The 20,790-nt window shown below is 41.6% G+C and overlaps 1 protein-coding gene and 2 non-coding genes across 3 annotated transcripts; 2 read left to right on the top strand and 1 right to left on the bottom strand.

Annotated features, from left to right (window-relative positions):
- The first annotated feature begins 3,057 nt into the window (after positions 1 to 3,057).
- Positions 3,058 to 3,129, top strand: trnaa-cgc (transfer RNA alanine (anticodon CGC)). Its single transcript has one exon. It is a non-coding gene; the product is annotated as a tRNA-Ala (tRNA).
- A 358-nt stretch (positions 3,130 to 3,487) lies between these two features.
- trnav-uac (transfer RNA valine (anticodon UAC)) lies at positions 3,488 to 3,560 on the bottom strand. Its single transcript has one exon. It is a non-coding gene; the product is annotated as a tRNA-Val (tRNA).
- A 175-nt stretch (positions 3,561 to 3,735) lies between these two features.
- On the top strand, positions 3,736 to 19,398 carry zgc:152891 (uncharacterized protein LOC767741 homolog). Its single transcript, XM_050039485.1, has 15 exons — positions 3,736 to 3,895; positions 6,914 to 7,075; positions 8,346 to 8,604; positions 8,994 to 9,075; positions 9,181 to 9,270; positions 9,350 to 9,465; positions 12,661 to 12,833; positions 12,924 to 13,067; positions 13,929 to 14,132; positions 14,276 to 14,362; positions 14,454 to 14,623; positions 15,950 to 16,065; positions 16,917 to 17,017; positions 18,353 to 18,523; positions 19,066 to 19,398. Exons 2-15 carry the CDS (start codon positions 6,926 to 6,928, stop codon positions 19,243 to 19,245), a joined length of 2,043 nt encoding a protein of 680 aa, XP_049895442.1. The 5' UTR covers positions 3,736 to 3,895; positions 6,914 to 6,925; the 3' UTR covers positions 19,246 to 19,398.
- Positions 19,399 to 20,790: the final 1,392 nt, after the last annotated feature.

The following is a 20,790-nucleotide window of genomic DNA, read 5'->3' as shown; positions in this document are numbered from 1 at the left end:
TGTGTAGTTAAAAAGTACGGGCAGTAGAATACAGCAGGTAAGTATTTAATCTAAGAGTACGCTTCAGTAAACAATAGTGTTTTTAGCCCTGATTTAAAGGAGCTGACAGTTTGAGCAGACCTCAGATCTACAGGAAGTTTGTTCCACAGGTGAGGAGCATAATAACTGAATGCTGCCTCACCTTGCTTGGTTCTTGTTCTTGGAACACACAACAAACCTGTTCCAGATGACCTAAGGGGTCTGGATGCTTCGTAGGGAACCAGTAGATCAAGCATGTATTTTGGTCCGAGACCATTTAGGGCTTTGTAGACCAGCAGTAAGATTTTAAAATCTATTCTTTGACTCACAGGAAGCCAGTGTAGCGATTTAATGACCGGTGTAATATGGTCCAGTTTCCTGGTGTTTGTAAGGACTCTGGCGGCAGCGTTCTGAATCAGCTGCAGCTGTCTGATTGATTTTTTGTTAAGGCCTGTAAATAAGCCATTGCAATAATCCAACCTACTAAAAATGAATGCATGAATAAGTTTTTCCATGTCTTGTTTAGACAGAAACCCCTTAATTCTAGCTATATTTTTCAGGTGGTAATAGGCAGATTTAGTAATAAACTTTAAATGGCTGTTGAAGTTCAGGTCTGAGTCAATAATAACACCAAGATTTCTGGCTTGATTTGTAGCTGTCAATGACATAGAGCCAAGGTGGGCGCTGATCTTTGCCCTTTCATTTCTAGGGCCAAAAATTAATACCTCTGTCTTTTCTGGATTTAGCTGGAGAAAATTCTGGCACATCCAGTCATTGATTTGATGAATACAGTTACTCAATGAGAGTAAGGGACTGTAGTCGTGTGATGACACTGAGATATAGAGTTGTGTGTCATCGGCATACGTATGATAGGAGATGTTGTGATGTTCCATAATCTGGGCTAGGGGTAGCATATAGATGTTGAATAGAAGTGGTCCGAGAATGGACCCTTGAGGAACCCCACATGTGATTGTAGTTCGCTCAGATTCATGGTTACCAATTGACAAAAAAAGTCCCTATCTTGTAAATAAGATTTGAACCATTGTAGCACAGTGCCGGTGAGTCCCACCCACTTTTGCTAAGTAGTATATTATGATCAACTGTATCAAATGCAGCACTGAGATCTAGTAATACCAGGACAGAGGATTTGCATGCATCATTATTCTGATGAATATCATTTAAGACTTTGATAAGTACAGTCTCAGTGCTGTGGTGTGGCCGAAATCCAGACTAAAATGTGTTAAAAATATTGTTTTGCATCATAAAAGTATGGATTTGCTGGAAGACAACCCTTTCAATGATTTTCCCCAAAAATGGCAGATTTCATATTGGCCTATAGTTACTAATGGTGTTATACAATGTCAAGTCTCCATTTGATCATGTGAGGAGACGATAAGATAACATGGTAACTTGTTCCATTCATCCATTCATCCATCCATTTATCCATTTTCATCCGCTTATTCTGGGCTGGGTCACGGGGGCAGCACGCCAAGCAAAGTATGCCAGACGTCCCGCTTTCCAGCTCCTCCTGGAAGACCCCAGGGTGTTCCCAGGCCAGATGAGATATATAATCGCTCCAGCGTGTTCTGATTCTACCCCGGGGCCTCCTACCAGTGGGATGTGATTAGAGTACCTCTAACAAGAGGCGCCCAGGAGGATCCTGATCAGATGCCCAAACCACCTCAACTGACCCCTTTTATCGCGAAGGAGCAGCGGCTCTACTCCGAGCTCACTCCAGATGCTCGAGCTCCTCCACCATCTCTAAGACTGAGCCTGGACACCCTTCTGAGGAAACTCATTTCGGCCGCTTGCATTCACAGTCTCATTCTTTAGTTCACTACTCAGAGCTCATGACCATAGGTGAAGGTCGGGGCGTAAACTGAAAGCGTCGCCTTCCAGCTCAGCTTCCTCTTCACCACGAACACAGTGCTGAGATACTTGAACTCACTCACTTGAGGCAGTAACTCTCAGTCTCAGTCGTTTCCTTGTGTTTTTATTTAATTTATTTAATCTATTTTTAACCAGATAAGTCCTGTAGAAATCAATGATCTGAGCCCTGTCTCTTGCATGCCCCTGCCTACCGGCTGTTGTTTTACTGAAACCTTTATAATGATGCAACTATTTTAACTCGTTATTTCATTAAATAAAGATTTTTTTTTTTTTTTGGAACACGTCTCCTGTGTGTCGACGAACCCGTGTGTCGTATACTTAAGTGGTTAAACCCAACTTCATAATTTCTTGGAGGTGAAATGCCCCTCGGTGGCGTTGTCAACAGTCCTCCTTCTCCCTTTTTGCTCACGCCACACTGGCAATGATGGAAAAGTTTACGGTTGCGCAAGCCATGGAGATGTTGATGGACTCAGACTCCAGCACTTCCTGTTTTGATCAACATTCCGATTTGAACGAAAAAGCAAATGAGTTTGGTGGGACGAAACGACATGACAGTGACACACGGACAAGACGACCACAGAGGAGATGGAGACAACAGAATACTGAACTTGACGTGTTCCACTATACCTCTAAGAGGATATAATAATATTAATAATAATAATAATAATAATTATTATTATTATTATTATTATTATTTTCATTTATATAATTCAAACTGACGTAAGGAAATGAGAAAAAAAAACTATGTAAATTTGAAATTGAGAAATGAGTGTCTGACAAAAATGCATTTTTCTCAGCTTTTTGTCTGAAATGAAAATATGAAACTATCAGTTAAAAAATATTTTTATTTGCGAAAATGCACAAATTCAAGTGTTGATAAAAAAGAAATGGAATAAGAGAATACATTTGTTTTTTTTGTTTTTTTTAAAAAAAAACATAAGGTCTGTTCTTTAGTTTCATGTTTATACGGTTTACATATTCTTAGAACAAATAATTCAGTGGGTCTTTAAAGATCAGTGAATATGATCAAATGTTGGTAATTTAAAAATAATTCTCTGGCGGGGAAAGTGGCCAATTTTGAATGTGTAACACAACCACCCGCCATTTCACGGTTAAATACTGATTTCTGGACCACTTTTTCCGCCGCGTGGGGATGTAGCTCAGTGGTAGAGCGCATGCTTCGCATGTATGAGGCCCCGGGTTCAATCCCCGGCATCTCCACTTTTTATTGTTCCTGTTCCGGAACATCACAGGTCACGTGACCAGGTGACTCTCTGAAAGGAAAGACTATTAGCCGTTTAACAACGTGAAAGTGTTGTTGATTCTATCGTTATGTAGTTCAGAAAGTTGTTGTGTGTGTGACAGCCGACACACAAAACACAGTGTAAAGTTCTTGGTTGTTTTTTTTTTTTGAAGGTTAGACGTCTGAACCGGAAATCAGATTTTTACCGTTGCTGTGTTGGTTTTTGCCTCTCTGTCGGTGTAAAACCAGAGTTCTGATTTAATTGGACTTTGTAAACGCGTATTATTGTTACTGATTTTGAAATTTTCTTTTTGTGTTACAGACGAAAAGGAACAGTGGTTCCACTGGGGCTCGAACCCAGGACCTTCTGCGTGTAAAGCAGACGTGATAACCGCTACACTATGGAACCCGTCGCAAATCTTGCGATGAACAGACATATGTATATCGTACCTCATCGTGTTGTGTTTTATATTTATTTTTGTATAAAGTGTTGTGGAGATTATACTTAAGTAAATTTTTGGATGCATAAAGTTAAGATATTTCTACATTTTGGTATTTAACGTTACTACTTTTACTCAGTGATCTCTGAGCACTTCTTTCACCACTGCAAACAACACATATCCAATAAATTCCATAATCAGCAGGAAGTGGAGGTGTTGTGGTGGGCGGAGCATTAAATAAAGAGACGTGCAGTGAAAGATATTCAACATTTCCAGACAGGAGAGAAGAGGCGTCACTCTGCAGGTAGGCTCACCTGTCCGTCTGTGTGTCAGTTTATGTGTACTAAAAGCTGTAAACAAGACTTTAGAAACAGACTTTTACTTTTTCAAATTGTTCTTTATTCATTTCAATCAATTTGACAAAAAATACAAATCACCATTAACTTGCATCAATATTAATCTAACTGTTAAGTATATTTTCTGTCAGTTTTGTGAAGAAATCCTTTTATTTTAATTTATTTTAAGACCTAAGAAATCGTCCTGTGTAGAATAATGACGATAATAAAACCAGAATTGGCCTTTAAAAATCCACAGTATGTATTTCTGTGCTTAGTTGTTGAATGTAAATTCCTGCTGAGGTCATACAAACCACCAAACTCTCAGAGACACCAACGACAGATCCACTCTGTCACGAGGCTCGTATAATTTTTAATAGCAAGAAACAAAGAAATTGTCTTGTATGGTTAAATCAGGTGTCTTTAACAGTATTAAAATAAAACAGTCATGCAGAAGGTTAACGAAAGCTTCTATTTTATCATTTCTCAACAATGTGATTCATTTATTCATCTTAAATAAAGTAAAACAGTCTAAAAACATTGTAGATCCTTTGGTTTCGTTGTTATGTTGAAGTTATTCTGTGTTAAAACAGATGCTTATATTTATCCAATCAATACATATCTGATTTAAATTAATGGGTCTGTAATAACCAAATAATTTCCTAGAAAACATTTTCTGAAGAGAACTCTGTAACTTCGTACTAATGATGAGGAAAATAGTGACAGTTTCAGCCCGGAGGTCGGCTGAACGAGAGCAGTTAATAAATAACTATGAGGTCTGTAAAATAAAATGTCAAACATCTGCAGGACCAAACAACAACAACAAGATAATATAAGATAGGACAAGATAATATGAGACAAGATTAGACTAAACAAGATAATATGAGATAAGATCAGACAAAACAAAATAATATAAGATAGGACAAGATAATATGAGACAAGATTAGACTAAACAAGATAATATGAGATAAGATCAGACAAAACAAAATAATATAAGATAGGACAAGATAATATGAGACAAGATTAGACTAAACAAGATAATATGAGATAGGACAAGACGAGATGAGACGAGACAAGATTAGACAAAACAAGATAATATGAGATAGCACAAGACGAGATGAGACGAGGCAAGATTAGACATAACAAGATAATATGAGACAAGATTAGACTAAACAAGATAATATGAGACAAGATTAGACGAAACAAGATAATATGAGATAAGATTAGACGAAACAAGATAATATGAGATAAGATCAGACAAAACAAAATAATATAAGATAGGACAAGACGAGATGAGACGAGACAAGATTAGACGAAACAAGATAATATGAGACAAGATTAGACGAAACAAGATAATATGAGACAAGAGACAAGATTAGACGAAACAAGATAATATGAGACAAGATTAGACGAAACAAGATAATATGAGATAGGATTAGACGAAACAAGATAATATGAGATAAGATTAGACAAAACAAGATAATATAAGATAGGACAAGATGGGATGAGACAAGACAAGATTAGATGAAACAAGATCATATAAGATAGGACAAGATGAGATGAGACGAGACAAGATTAGACGGAACAAGATAATATAAAATAGGATCAGATGAGACGAGACAAGATTAGACAAAACAAGATAATATGAGATAAGATCAGACGAAACAAAATAATATAAGATAGGACAAGACAAGATGAGACAAGACAATATTAGACGAAACAAGATTATATGAGACAAGATTAGATGAAACAAGATCATATAAGATAGGACAAGACGAGATGAGACAAGACAAGATTAGACGAAACAAGATCATATGAGACAAGATTAGATGAAACAAGATCATATAAGATAGGACAAGATGAGACAAGATTAGACGAAACAAGATAATATGAGATAAGATGAGGCGAGACAAGACAAGATAACATGACATAAGATGAGACGAAACAAGATAACATAAAACAGGAGAGGAGAAGAGAAGACGAGAAAAGATAACAAGATAAAACTAGACGAGATAACATAAGATGAGATAAGACGAGACAAAACAAGACGAGATACGATTAGACAAAACAAGATAATATGAGACAAGATAAGATGAGACGAGGTGAGACGAGAAGAGATAAGATTAGCCGAGACCAGACCAGACAAGATAAGATGAGATAAGATAAGAAGAGATGTGACAACAAGATAAGACAAGACATGATGACATAAGATGAGATAAGGTGAAATAAGATGAGATGAAACAATGTAAGACAAGAGAAGATGAGATGAGACAAGACAAGGCCAGACTTGATAAGGTAACAAGATAAGACGAGACGAGAAGATAAGATGATGTAGGATAAAACAAGATAAACCTTTGTTGATCCACAGAGGTGAAATTCTGTTGTTGCAGCAGAAAAACACAATTAAATACAGATTACATGTCGAAAGTAACACGAAGAAATAATAATATGAGGTGAATAAACTAAAATAATAATAAAATAGAATCTATACAGAGTATTATTTAGATTATATTATTTATACACATGAGAGCGTGACAGTAATGTTTAAAGGCAGCAGGAGTCAACAGGTGTGTGAGGAACCAGACTGATTTGTATATACTGTTGGTATATGACAGAGTACAGTGCAGTGACATGTTCACATGATAGTATAATATGGTACATTATATCTGATGCAGTATGAGGTGTAGTGTTGTAACATGATGTAAATATAAACACAATATCTTGTTTAACTGAGAGCAGGAAGTTTCCTCATCAGGAAAACAGTAAAAGGAGGAAGTGACCTTTAAGATGAAAGAGTGTAGCTTTCCTCCGTCAGTGAGGGTCATGTGACTCGACGCCCACACTACCACTCACCCTCGGTGTCGCTCATTTCCAAGTCAAATCTGAGGCATAAACAAATGAGCTGTTGTCAGAGTTGGCAGGAGGAAGATTCATCATCACTTGTTCAACTTTACAACACTGAATAAAGAGCGTTCTTCTACCTGCAGTCAGCCTGTGACATGATGGCTTCCTGTCAGGAGTTTGAGGTGACGGTCCACACCTCACCTGGACCCACCTGTGGAACTTTCAACTGCCTGTGGCTCAGCCTGATTGGCTCTGAGGGGGAGACTCCGCCCATCAGCATCAACGATCATCTGCTGCCAGGATCAGTGAGTTTCAACATATTTCCTCTGTTTTAAAAGAGCAGCAAGTTCAAATGGATCTGTTGCCAGAAATAAAATATAATATTCATAATCATGTTGTAGACGCTGGCCGAAATGCAGACCAACAAACAACAACTGTACTGCAAAAAGCAGTTGTTTTTTTTACTGAGACATTTCCTGACAGAACAGCGCCACAAAATGTGGTTGTTTTTTTTACAAGATATTGCTGCGTTTCTTCCCAAGATAGTGACACAAAAGTGGTTGTTTTTTATTGTTAAATTGCTTCATTGCCAGCTGGGTTTGTTTCCACAAAAAAGTGATTGTTTTTCATGGCAACATCACCGTGTTTCCAGCTGTGATACTGCCATGAAAAGCAGGTTTTTTTTAAGAGACATCGTCGCGTTTGCTGTCGGTAAAGTGCCATTAAAAGTGGTTGTTTTTACCTCGAAATTGCTGCATTTCATGCTGGGATTGTTTCCAGAGATAGGGCCTCATAAAGCATTTTTTTTGTTTGTTATTTTTACCGAGACATTGTTGCGTTTCCCGGAAAAGTGCCACAAAAAGTGAATGTTTTTGACCTTGAAATTGCTGTTTCCAGCTGGAATTGTACCACAAAAATAGTTTTTCATGGTAACATCACTGTGTTTCTAGCCGGGACAGTACCACAATGAGTAGGCTCTTTATTCTTACAGACTCATCGCCATGTTTCCTGCCAGAAAATTACCACAAAAGTGGTTGTTTTTTACCTTGAAATTGCTGCATTTCCAGCTGGAGTGTACCACAAAAATGATTGCTTTTCACTGGGACGTCACCACATTTCCTGCCAGAAAAATGTCACAAAACGTGGTTGTTTTGTATCTCACAATTTCTGAGTTTCCTGCTGGGAATAGTGCCACAAGAAGCCAGTATGTTAAGCATATATACCAGTATGTGATCTTTTCCTATCACCAAGTGGTTTTTGTCTGCTACGCAATAACGTAACGCAAGTGTAACGTAAATGTAATGTTTGCAGAAATGTACAATGCCAACATTTCTTCTGGCAATTCAGTTGCTGCTAAATGATTAAATACTCCACACTTAAGCCACAGACTCTGTTTGAGACATCAGAGCAGGTGGTCAGCAGCCTGTGAAGGTGACCCGCCCTGCTGTGGCCCAATCAAAATAAAGAACACAGCAATAATCACTTTTCTTCAGTCCTGGAAGGAACTTATGATCTTTACTCGGCGAGTGCTACAGAATATTTACAAAGGACGATCTCTTCTATGTGTCCTGACAGATGTGTCTGGCTCGAGTTCAGGCCAACAGTCCACTGGGTCGCCTGGTTCTGGTCCGGCTCCGGCTGGAGGCTCGGACCGGATTTCCCAACCTGGACTGGCACTGCAGCCGAGTGGAGGTCTGCAGGTTGGCAGACAGAGGGACTGAGGAGGGAGGGCGAGGTGCGGCGGGGCCTGAGAGAGATCCAGACGTACAGGTGTTCCTGTGCGACCAATGGCTGCGACCAGCAGATGGCGACATGGAGCTACGGAGTGGGAAATGTACGTTGATATTAAAAGTTAGAGAAAGGATTTTTTATTTCACGATTTTTACTTTCATGTCCGAGGCCATAAAAGGAATGACCGCCTCATGTGAACACTAAATTCAACTTGTTCTTTTTAGAAATGTTACCTGAAAATTAGGATTTGTTCTGAAATGTTTCTGAGTCTTCGTACAAGTGATTAAGTGTCTTCTGATAGGATAAATCTATTTAGACATTAAAGTCCATTAAAATACATCTTCATGAGAGAACAGAGATAATAGTGATTGTTTACAGTGTCGAAGATGTTTTATAGCTCATTCTAAGCATTTTATATTTTCAGTGACTTGAGGGGACATTATTTTTATTATTAATACTATGATGATTATTCTGACTGCTATCCCTGTGCAGTGTGTTTGCTGAAGGACGAGACGGAGGAGAAGCTGAAGCAGCAGCGGCTCGGACTGCTGCAGCATCAACAGAAGCTGTTCGGGTAAAACAGACATTTAGTATCTTCAGGATCTCTGTTAGTTTTTAACGTAAGTTCAAACAGATGAAGCAACTGGTGCAGGGAGGTCTAAACCTTTTTCTGTGACAGATGGCGTGAGTTCGTTAATGGCGCTCCACAGTGTGTCGACCTGAAGAGTTTGTCTGAACTCGGGCCAAACCTCAGCTACACACACAAGAGGTGAAGTCACATGATTAATGAACCCTCTGACTGAAGTCTGGTCAGATTCAGGAGCTCTTGTTTGTTTCTTCCTCCTCAGCCCAGCCATTAACCTGCACTATCTGAAGGGCTTTGTCAGCCGAGTGCAGGCCTGGACGAGTTTCACAGAGTTGGAGACGGTTTTCGCCCACAGCGGACACCAGAACATCACTGCCAGTATGTAACAAGACAACACACATTCAAAGTAAATCTCTTCTTTTACCCAGAATTACCCAGAACAACTGAATCAGAGTCAGATGAACAATCAGTATGTTTCCATGACATCAGAGAAAATGGATTTATTGTGTCAGTCCAACTAAAACTGGACTTTTAAAATACATGTAAACATGTTAGTGTGACTGAAATCGTACTGAAGTAAATTTCCCAAAGTGGGACTAACACACCCAGATCATGTGACTCCTGCATGTATACAGTCAATCAGACCCAAACTGGCCGAGGCGCTCTGAGCATGCTCCACAGTCAGTATGTTTACATGCACAGTGAAGTGGAGCTACAGTTGGACTGGACACGGGAGGAGAATCCATTTATTGAGCCAAGTATGTGCGACTCCTCTACGATAGGTGGAGATATGCCCCCTTTCAGCTTGTTAGTATTGGACCTTTTTCCTGTTGACCTATTACGTCACAGACCAAACAATGGACAAACAAGTTAGCTACGGTTAGCTAGCAGCTAACTGCTACCATGGTGGACAACTTTACAGCTCTGTACATTTGGTCCGTCCAAAAAGTCACGGCTCTGGATGTAGATTTCTCCATGTTGTTACCGGCTTCTTCTTCTCTTACACATTTAATGCTATTGGACTTCCGGGTCAAAGCCCGGGGCGGAAACTGTGGAGCATGCTCAGAGCGCCTCAGCCAGTTTGGGTCTGATTGACTGTATACATGCAGGAGGAATTCAACTCCCAGTCGCATTATCGTGTTAGTCTGACTTTTACATTGAATTTGACTTAATCCGATTTTAGTTGGATCAAAACAATCAATCAGTTTTCTCTAATATCAAGTAAACGTACTTAACGAAGAACTCCATCCCCCATAATTCCTCTCCTTTGAGACAGGATGTCCGGTTTCGATGCCCTTCTACCTCTTTATGTATCTACATTTTACACAGAGATCCTGCAGTAAGGCACCAATGAAGTTGATTCATTATGTCGGCTTTGCTTTTTTATACAGAGCCAAACAACGGCAATAGTATGACGGTGTTCCGGAGGAAAAGGACGCATGGATGGTGTGATGTGCATCAGCCTCTGATGTGACATATAACATTTGTGCCGGCAGCTCTTTATAAACAATAACAATGGCATTAACATGTCAATAACAATCAGTTACCATCCCTGTTATATGGCAGCTGATCTCATGCTCTCCCTCCCTTTGAGTTAGCTGCTAACTACTGGTAACTGCTTTTTAAAATCTGCACACATAACATGACACACTACTTCTGCTGCCAGTTTAAAGGCAAGACAACTCCATCCCCACGTTCCACAATCGTACCTTTCATACAGAACTGTGAAGTTGAATAAAGGTGCAACGTTTGTGCCTTGAACAGGAAGTGTAAAGGCGGCTAATATGTCTTGTTTACATGTGTATGTCTGCACTGGATGAACTGCAGTTGCTACAGCCGCTAAATGAAAACTTTGCAGTCTTTGCAGTGTGGGTTGATGATACAGTGTTTGACTCCCCCTTGTGCCGCCAGTGTCCAGAGCTCCCCGCTCATTTGGCAGCAAAAGCCAAAAACTGATCATCTGCACAAACTGCACAAACTGCACACATTGTGATGACACAGAGCTGGTCGTTTCCCTTTAACTACCCATATTGCGTTTTTACAAGGTGCTGTAGCGGTCATATTTCACACACCTTCAGTGTCTGGACCGGCCCCTCGGCTACCCACCGGATCAGCAAACATTCTGGCTTTGTAGTCTCTGAGTGGCGAGAAAAGGCTAGTTAGCAGCAGTCTCATTCATCAGCTCTGGCTAGCAGTGGGCTGGCAGCTATTAATTGGGCCTTAATGCCAGGCAGCCCACTTCCATCATGTGGCAACACATTCTCACTCTGATCTCGTCACATACTGATGGTTTTAAATGGACTTTTCATGTCCATATACGACTTGCAAGGCATTTGTTGTTGATGTTCTGGGATTGTGTCAGGTTCTGCCTGTTACAGGCATTGTTTTCCTTCAAAATACACTTCTGTTTTCACAGGAAATTTAACATTTACATACAGTCTCTTTCAAAATAAATGCTCTACATCGGTACAATAACCTTCCTTCCTTCAACAACAAACGCACACGGTTACGTTTCGGAAAAAAGAACAGGATTTGCCTTTAGAATCTTACGGGACACAAACACCGCACTCTCGGGTGAAAGTCAGTGTTTGTTGGACCCATACACCGCCCCTCCTACCAGCCCCACTTGGACCTTTGCTGCCTGAACTTTGGTCCTTGTCCCACCGGGTTTCCCCCTGAAGCTGCCGAGTGTCATGAAACTCTAATGGCAACTGGCCGCGTATCATGCCGACATTAAAGTACGCCTTTTTTTGTTGGTTTCTGATGCCACAAGTCAGTGCCCAAGTGCAGGATTTCAACGACTTCGGAGTGAGACCTGGCTCCATGTGGACGCTGTAGTGCAGATGACCTGACCTCTCTCTGACCAAATCTGTGTACGTGCTAACAGGGGAAAAGCAAACTTGCAGATCTGGTTACCTGAATAACATGAAGCAACAGTTTAAGTGATGGGAAGCCCATTTGTGTGTACAGAGAGGCTTGTTTGTCAGACGCTATAAAATGTCTGCAGCTTCCTCTCTGCAACTCTGGGTCTGAGCTTCTTTTATTTTAAGTCTCATCTATGCTACGACAAATTGGGTGTGGTTTTATCTAAAGTGGGATGGAACAACGATAGGGTCTTTGTGGTGTGTTGCTAGTTCGTTTTTTGGCTGTGTGTTCAGACAGAATGCAAGGCGAATCTTGGATGCAACATGATTGCATACAACAAAGATGTTTAAAGAAAGGAGGAGACACAAAGTCACCCGGGGCATTGCAAGGTGACAGGTGTCAGAGGGAAATTTAAGCATATCCTGAAGCTTTATAGAGACTCGTCACAAAAGAGTTGGGAGGGAAAAGAAGAGAGACCACAGTGATGGTGGTGTCGGCAGCCGGGGTCGGGCCAGAATATTTGGCCCGATTCTAGAATGTCATTTGTCCCAAGTCTTAGCCTAGCCAGGCAACCGGATCCTGCTTATTTCGTCTGCTGAGTTTGGGCAGATGCCAGGCCAGATCATTTTTGATTACGGTCCAGTGTCGGCAGCAGGATTAGGGTCACTTTATTTGTCTTTTAATTTGAAAAGTTATTTCCTCTCTCAGGGTTTATTAAAGCTCACTGGACCGAGGACTGGTATTTTGGCTACCAGTGTCTGAACGGCTGCAACCCCCTGCTGCTACGTCAGACCCACCTCCTTCCTCCGAACCTATCAGTCACCTCTGACATACTCCGCCCCTTCCTGTCTGGAGGCTCCTCCCTCGAGCAGGAGCTAGAGGTGGGTATGCCCGTCTGCCTTCCAGCTGTTGATGCCAGCTGTTCCCTTTAACGCAGCCTCTCTGTGTTGTAATGTTTCATTATGTAACAGCGAGGGAACATTTACCTGCTGGACTACGAGGTTTTGGACAGCGTCCCAGCCAACGTGATAAACGAGAAGCAGACGTACCTGTCCGCTCCGCTGTGCCTTCTCCACCTGAACCAGCAGAGACAGCTGGTCCCCATCGCCATCCAGGTGAGCTCTAGGTGTTTCAAACAGAACTCATTTAAATAATTATAAATTAAAGCAACCCATCATTGTGTCTTTCCCCCCATCTGACATTTCATTCTCATGAATGTACCCCTAACTCAAGAACGCCTTGAGGGACTTTCTTTAAATTTGGCACAAACATTCACTTGGAGTCAACAATGAACTGATTAGAATTTGGTGGCACAGCATGGCACGACACCACACCACACCACATGGCACAACACCTCACCACACCACAGCACACTATATGGCACAACACCACACCACAGCACATCACACTGCACCACACCACACAATACGACATGATACCAGACCACACAAACTTTTACATTTACAAACCAAACAAATTACTGCTGAAGGTCGGGCAAAGCAACTCCCTGATGTTCTGCACAGCAGGGAGTTAACTGTTTTGCGCCGTGTGCAACTTTGCGGTGGAACACAAATACTTATCAACCTCAAAACACAGCCGGAGAGATTCTGAAACGTGTTGAAAACAGACTAGACAAACACGCCAGGCTGTTGTTTGAACAGCTAATAGACGTGCTGAAAAAATCAGGGTGAGTTACTCAGTGGTTTTGTTCTCACTGGAACAAACTGCATTAATTTTATTGAATTATTTTAAGAAATTGCTACCACTGCAATTTTGACTTGCTCCTCTAATTTCATCGTAGGAAAAAGCCTCAGAGTATCACAACATGTGTCATGATATTGTTTTTCAGAAAAGCTGCTGTGAAATGAGACATTTTCAGTTGCAACAATCGCCAATAAAATCTTGTGAAATCCAGGAGGAACTGAGGTAACGTTCCACCGCTGTCAGTCAGTCATTTGTTGTCTCTCCTTCTTCAGTTGCAGCAGACACCCGGCCCTCACAACCCGGTCTTCCTGCCCTCTGACCCTGGCTGTGATTGGCTGCTGGCTAAGATTTGGGTTCACAGCGCAGACTTCCAGTGTCACCAGTTGGTCTCCCACTACCTGAGGACTCACATGCTGGGAGAGCTGTGCTGCGTGGCCACACTGCGCCAGCTGCCGGGGCCGCACCCGCTGCACCAGGTGTACCAATTCACCTTCGTCCTGTACCGCTGAACATTAGAGAATGACGTCACAGTGACCGACTGCAGCGTTAGATTTGATCCACCCAGAAATTCTGTTGTGTTTTTAAATGTGTGTTCTCTGATTGTTGTTTTTGTGGACAGCTGCTGATGCCGCACGTCAGGACATCATTACAGATCAACTTTCAGGCCCGAGCGACGCTGCTGGCAGCTGATGGGGTGTTTGATAAGGTTCATCCTCAGCTGTGACACAGGTATCAGAGACTGTGCAGAGAGCAGTGTGGTGCACTTATCTGTTCCTGTGTTGGTCTTGTCCCTCCAGGCGGCTGGTTCTGGTCTGGAGGCGTTACCTGTCCTCCTCTCCCGGGCGTCAAAGAGGATTCATTATCGGTCTCTGTGTGTCCCTGAGGACCTGATGGACCGCGGCGTGGACAAACTCCCACACAGCTACTACGCCCAGGACGCACTTAGAGTCTGGGATGCACTGCACAGGTAAACAAACAGACCTCCAGCATGTAATTACATGAAGAGGTAGAAACTGGAACGTCTCCTCATCACGTCTCAGATGTCTCTGAGTTGTTTGTCCCACCAAAGAGACATTTCCCCTGTAAACAAGTTTTATACCTTCGCTTCACCGTCTGTTCGTCCGTCCGTCCATCCGTCCGTCCGTCCATCCCATTCTCATGAACATATCTCAAGAACACCTCGAAGGAATTTACTCAAATTTGGCACAAACGTCCACTTGGACTCAACCAAGAACTGATTAGAATTTGGTGGACACAATTCAAGGTCACTGTGACCTTGTGTCTGTCTCATTCTCATGAACGCGATATCTCGAGAAGACCTTAGGAGAGTTTTCTCAAGTTTGGCACAAATGTCCACTTGGACTCAACAAAGAACTGATTAGATTTAAGTGGTCAAAGGTCAAGGTCACTGTGATCTTGCATCTGCCTCATTCTCGTGAACGTGGTATCTTAAGAAGGCCTTAAGAGAGTTTCCTCAAATTTGGCACAAGCATCCACTTGGACTCAACAAAGAATTGATTTCAATTTGGTGGTCAAAAGTCAAGGTCACTGTGACCTCGCGTCCATCTTATTCTTGTGAACGTGATATCTTAAGAAGGCCTTGGGAGAGTTTCCTCAAATTTGGCACAAATGTCCACTTGGATTCAACAGTGAACTGATTAGATTTTTTTGTGGTCAAAGGTCAAGGTCATTGTGACCTTGCATCCATCTAATTCTTGTGAACACAATATGTTAAAAAAAAACACCTTGAAGGAATTTCTTCAAATTTGGCACAACAGTCCACTTGGACGATGAACTGATTAGATTTTAGTGGTCAAAGGTCATTGTGACTATGTGTCTGTCTCAGACTTGTTAAGGCAATATTTCAAGAAGTCTTTGAGAGAGTTTCCTTAAATTTGGCACAAACGTCCACGTGGACTCAACAGTGAACTGATTAGAATTTGGTGGTCAAAGGTCAAGGTCACTGTAACCTTGCATCTGTCTCATTCTGGTAAATGTGAGCTCTTCAAAACACCTTGAGGGAAGTTCGTCAGATTTGGCATAAACATCCACTTGGACTCAACAATGGACAAAATCTGAGCTTTGCGCACACAGGGCTTGCGGACGTCCACTTTTAGTCCGGACGGATCTCCGCGGAGTCCGCTCCGCGTACGTTCCGCCCGAGTATGTTTGGGCCTTTAGTCTTGTTAAGGTGATATTTAAAGAAATTTCAAGTTTCTTAAAATTTGGCACAAACAAAAATCAACACTGAACACTGCAGGAGATAGTGTGTGTTTATGTGTGTGTGTTGCAGGTTTGTGGTCAGCTGGGTCGATCTGTATTACAGTGCAGACGATGAGGTGCAGCAGGACTCTGAGCTTCAACACTGGATCACTGACATCAACACACATGGCTTCAGCCAGCACACAGGTGTTTGAGTCTTAATCTGTCACTTGATGATGTCATAGAAAACAAGCCATAGACTGTTTAAAAGGGGTGGATGAAACCATTGCTGAAGTTGCATTCTGCATTCTTTCTAATGGCCACCAGGGAGTGACTCCACTGGTTGCAAGCATACAGTAGACTGTGTCAATAATAAATGTGGCCTCTGTGATGTCACCTATTGGTTTGTGGTATTTGGCCCTACCATCTTGGATTATTGGAGTCAGAAGTGACCATTTTTGGAGCTAACAGTAATGCTAGCTGCTAGCTGGGTTAGCAACTATGGTTAAATGTGGTTATGTTGACGCTAATTTTTCGCTAGCTAAAAATAGGCTTAAAACCATTAAAACAAAATGTATTTACTGGGAAAACTGAACATCTGACTCCTTTCTTTAAATCCAACTAAACACTGAACAAGACTTTATAGACAACTTAAATGTTACAATTAACTTTAATGAACTGAAATCAGGCTGAAATAGTGCCAGCTACGGCTACACGTATACTCAGTGAATCTGGGGTTACGTTAACTAACCAATGTTGTCGCCGTAGTAGCAATTTGTCAATGGACAGTGCCCACCTGTCACTCAAAGCCGCCCGCCCATAATAATCAATTAATTCAACCCCGTACAGTCATCATGAATGTTTGAATTAGCTACAGAGACCAAAACCATTTTTTTTTACCAGATGGCAACAGTCAACATGCCGAACAAAAGGCTTCAGCACAGTAGTTCACAAACCATTTGGTGATGTCACGGCGGCTATGTCTATTATTTTCTGAAGTCGTAAGGACAAACAGAAGATGACTGGTGTTGTGGACTGTGTCTCCTCTCGTCCTCCAGGTTTCCCTCCATCTTTTAACACCAAAGCAGAAGTGTCCAAGTTTGTCACCATGATAATTTTCTCCTGTTCAGCTCTACACGCTGCCGTTAACTTCTCCCAGGTGGGTGACTTACCGGATGATCACATGACTGTATGTTCCATCTCGATGTTGTCTTGATGTCATCACACGCCGACTGTGCTTAAAATCACTCACTACTCACTAGTGGCTTTGCCATGTTGTAGTGCTGTCTGAATGTATAGTGAGAATTATCATACGCTATATAGTGGACTCAAAGTATCCCACAATGCACTGAGAAAGGTAGTGTACAAGTGATGGTCACTCACCAAGCAACATATCCCATCATGCACTGCACTAATGGAACGGATGGACTGTATCGAACGGACACAAGAGACAGATGAGAGGAGAGAGAGCAACTTGAATGCAGCCTGCTGTAGATTTTTAACTTTCGATGATAATGTGACCAGAGGGTGAGGACTGGGACCATTTCAGCTGGTCCTCTTTACCAATCTGACAGGAAGGGGACAGCAAAGACAAGGTTTCAAAGTAATAACAATAATGTTTATTAAATATAAGAACTAACAACAAGATGTAAAAAACAATATTTGTTGGCAACCATAAAAACTTATGTGACAGTCCTAGGTGAAGCTCAAACCTGAACATACAAAAAATGTGGCTGTGTAGGTTAAGATCTGTTAGTCAGGGGGGAAGGAAGCTGTCTACCAAGCCAGGTGGAATTTAGGGGCAGAGTTTGCATGTTGTCCCCGTGTCAGCGTGGGTTTCCTCCAGGTGACCCGACATGTTCTCCCTGTGTCAGCGTGGGTTTCCTCCAGGTGCTCTGACATGTTCTCCCTGTGTCAGCGTGGGTTTCCTCCAGGTGCTCCAGCTTCCTCCCACAGTCCAAAGACATGCAGGTTAATTGGTGACTCTAAATTGTCCGTAGGTGTGAATGTGAGTGTGAATGGTTGTCTGTCTCTATGTGTCATCATACACATCATAAAAACAGTTTTTGAGGTTTCTGGTGTCTGAATAAGTGAAACAAATGGTCTCATTTCATATTTAAAACAGTCTCTGGTTACTCTTGTTCTCTTCGACTGGACAGTTTTGTTTCATCGTCTCAGATATTTTGACGTAAAGAATCTAATCAACTGCACCCATCACTTGATAAAATCTTTCAATCAGAACTGGGAACCCTCTCGATTTTCTAATGAACCATAGTTTTCTGATATACGTCATTTCAAGGACTGTTAAAACATGTATATTATAACTCCCCGACACCTGGAAAAACCTGGAATCACCTGGAGACACAGTGATGCTTATCTTTAAAATATGAATATCTTTTACTAGTTTCTTTAAACTAGTGTTTTCTCATCTCTCTGAGCTCTGTTGTCATCCTCTCTCTCTCTCTCTCTCTCTCTCTCTCTCTCTGTCCTTCAGTTGGATTTCGCTCTCTGGATGCCGAACTGTCCCGCCTCCATGTTGCGTCCTCCTCCGCAGGTCAAAGGCTCGGTGAAGGAGGACGACATCATCTCCTTCCTGCCTGATGTGAACACAACCTGTCGCGTCCTGATGGCGCTGACTATGCTCTCACAGCCCTCCGTCAACTTTGTGAGGCTCCACCCTCTCTGTCCTGTCTAAACTCAGAAAACATCAAACATACCTTTGTTAAAACATGGCTACGGTAGCCCAGAGGGCTCAACACACAAATTAAAAACATATCTTCACAGATTTGACAACACGTGCAGCAAAACGCTAAAACTACCAAATACAGAAACGCTACCAGTGACAGCAGACGACAGCGGAAACTGTTCTTTATGCAGTTTTATAACATTACAAACTTTATTATATTTCTATTAAATGTCTATATTAACACACTTTGCTGACTTGCTGCTATTAATCCACTTACACTCACTTTTGTAGAGTATAATTTTCATTTTTACTTTGATTCTTATTGTAGTTTTATATTCTTTGAATAATTTATCGTACATATTTCTGTCCTCGTGCCGGAGATCAGCAAAGGTTTAGCTTATCTTAAAATGCATCAGCTAACATGATAATGCTAACATAGCATGCTAACATTTGCAATGTCGGCACAGTGTACATTTACATGCTACAGCATTTACAGTAAGTCTATGTGTCTCCCCCTGCAGCTTCCTCTGTGTCACTACAAGGAAGCGGTGTTCAGAGACGGCGCCCACCGCAGGCTGGTCGAGGCGGTGCAGGCTGAGCTCAAGGCCATTTCTGATGACATCACAGAGCGCAACAGCCAACTGGAGGTGCCGTATCCTTACCTCTGTCCTGAACGCATCGAGAACAGCGTGGCCATTTAAATCTGCGTCTTCAGCGTCATCCAACAACAGAGATTATTATTATGAATAAAATGTGAACAGCTGGATGTGATGTTTGATTATATCCCGGATTAATAAGATTAAATCATTTTCTCCATCATGTCATTTTTTTTTTGTTTTGTTTCGATTACAAAAATTGATCAGTTTTACTTCTTTGGATTTGAACTGCTGTTCAAAAGTTACTAATCAGCTGTTAAAATGTTTTATTCTTTCCTTCAGTTATATACAGAAACCGTGAGAGGAATAAATTCTCTCAAAAACTGAAGTTTATTTCCCACATACAGGATATTGTCTCCTACCTTTGGCATATTATCTCCTACAGTGGCCTGCAAAGGTTTGGGCACCCCTGGTCAAAACTTTGTCTACTGTGAGTAGTTAAGTAAGGAGAAGATGAACTGATCTCCAAAAGACAAAAAGTTAAAGATGAAACATTTCCTCAATATTTTAAGCAACATCACTTTTTAATTTCAATCTTTTCCCGTTTCAAAAAAACAAAATACGAAAATGGCCTGAAGTTAAAGTTTGGGCAGTTCAGTTCTTGTTTGGAGGATTTTCACCCATTCTTCCTGCAAAAGGCTTCTAGCTCTGTGAGATTCTTGGGCCTTTGCAAACTTGTGATGCTGAATGTTGTGGTGAGGACACAGGAAAGGTTTTCTTCTGATGACTCTTCCATGAAGCTCATATTTGTCCAGGTGTGTCTGCACAGTAGAACAGTGCACCACCACTCCAGAGTCTGAGAAATCTTCCTGCAGGTCTTTTGCAGTCAAACAGAGGTTTGATTTGCCTTTCTAACAATCCTACGAGCAGCTCTCTCACAAAGTTTTCAGCTTGACCTCCACAGTTCCTGTTAACTGCCATTTCTTACTGACATGACCAACTGAGGAAACAGCTCCCTGAAAACACTTTGCTATCTTCTTCTTGTCTTCATCAGGTCTTTTAGTTTTCAGAGTGCTGGGCAGCTGTTTAGAGGAGCCCATGGCTGATGACTGATGGGACAAGGTCTCAGGAGTCAGAGGATTTATAAAGCTGTGATAATAGCCACTGTGATAGAGATGAAAACGGTATAATTCAGACACAAAATGTATTACTGACATTTGAAAAAAGAAGATTGAGATGAGAAGGTGTCCCCATAGTGTCACATGACAGGGAGAGTACTGTGTGAACTCGGATGATTTTTTTTTTCAGTGACCCACTAAGTGTGATTTTCTTTGGGCCCATTTTCCTCTGATCGGTTAATTGACTCATTGTCTCTGTGATCTGTGGCAGGTTTCAAGTATCTGTGGCTGAAACAAAAAAAACCCACAATCAAACATGTTAAACTCAGAAGCTCGTTTTGGAAATAACATAAAATGCGTATTATTTGTAGTAAATGTGACATCACATGCACAAACACTGGAGGCTGTTTCATCACAGGAGCTGTAGCATAATTTCTCTCCTCATGTTGACATGTTTCACAAATCAAACACTATATTTTCAACGTCCGAGCATGTGAGAGCTGAGCAGTGCTCACACATACTTCATGAACTG

The sequence above is a fragment of the Epinephelus moara genome, chromosome 3 (genome assembly GCF_006386435.1).
Source record: "Epinephelus moara isolate mb chromosome 3, YSFRI_EMoa_1.0, whole genome shotgun sequence".
Lineage (NCBI taxonomy): Eukaryota > Metazoa > Chordata > Actinopteri > Perciformes > Serranidae > Epinephelus > Epinephelus moara.
This window is presented reverse-complemented; position numbering and strand designations above follow the sequence as displayed.

Bases quoted from the DNA above. Each gene is read 5' to 3' on its own strand.
- zgc:152891 (XM_050039485.1), top strand. From the start codon at position 6,926: ATGATGGCTTCCTGTCAGGAGTTTGAGGTGACGGTCCACACCTCACCT. The intron at 14,133-14,275 runs GTGTACCAATTC...TTTTGTGGACAG, and splicing joins GGCCGCACCCGCTGCACCAG to CTGCTGATGCCGCACGTCAG. The intron at 16,066-16,916 runs GTGTTTGAGTCT...CTCGTCCTCCAG, and splicing joins TGGCTTCAGCCAGCACACAG to GTTTCCCTCCATCTTTTAAC.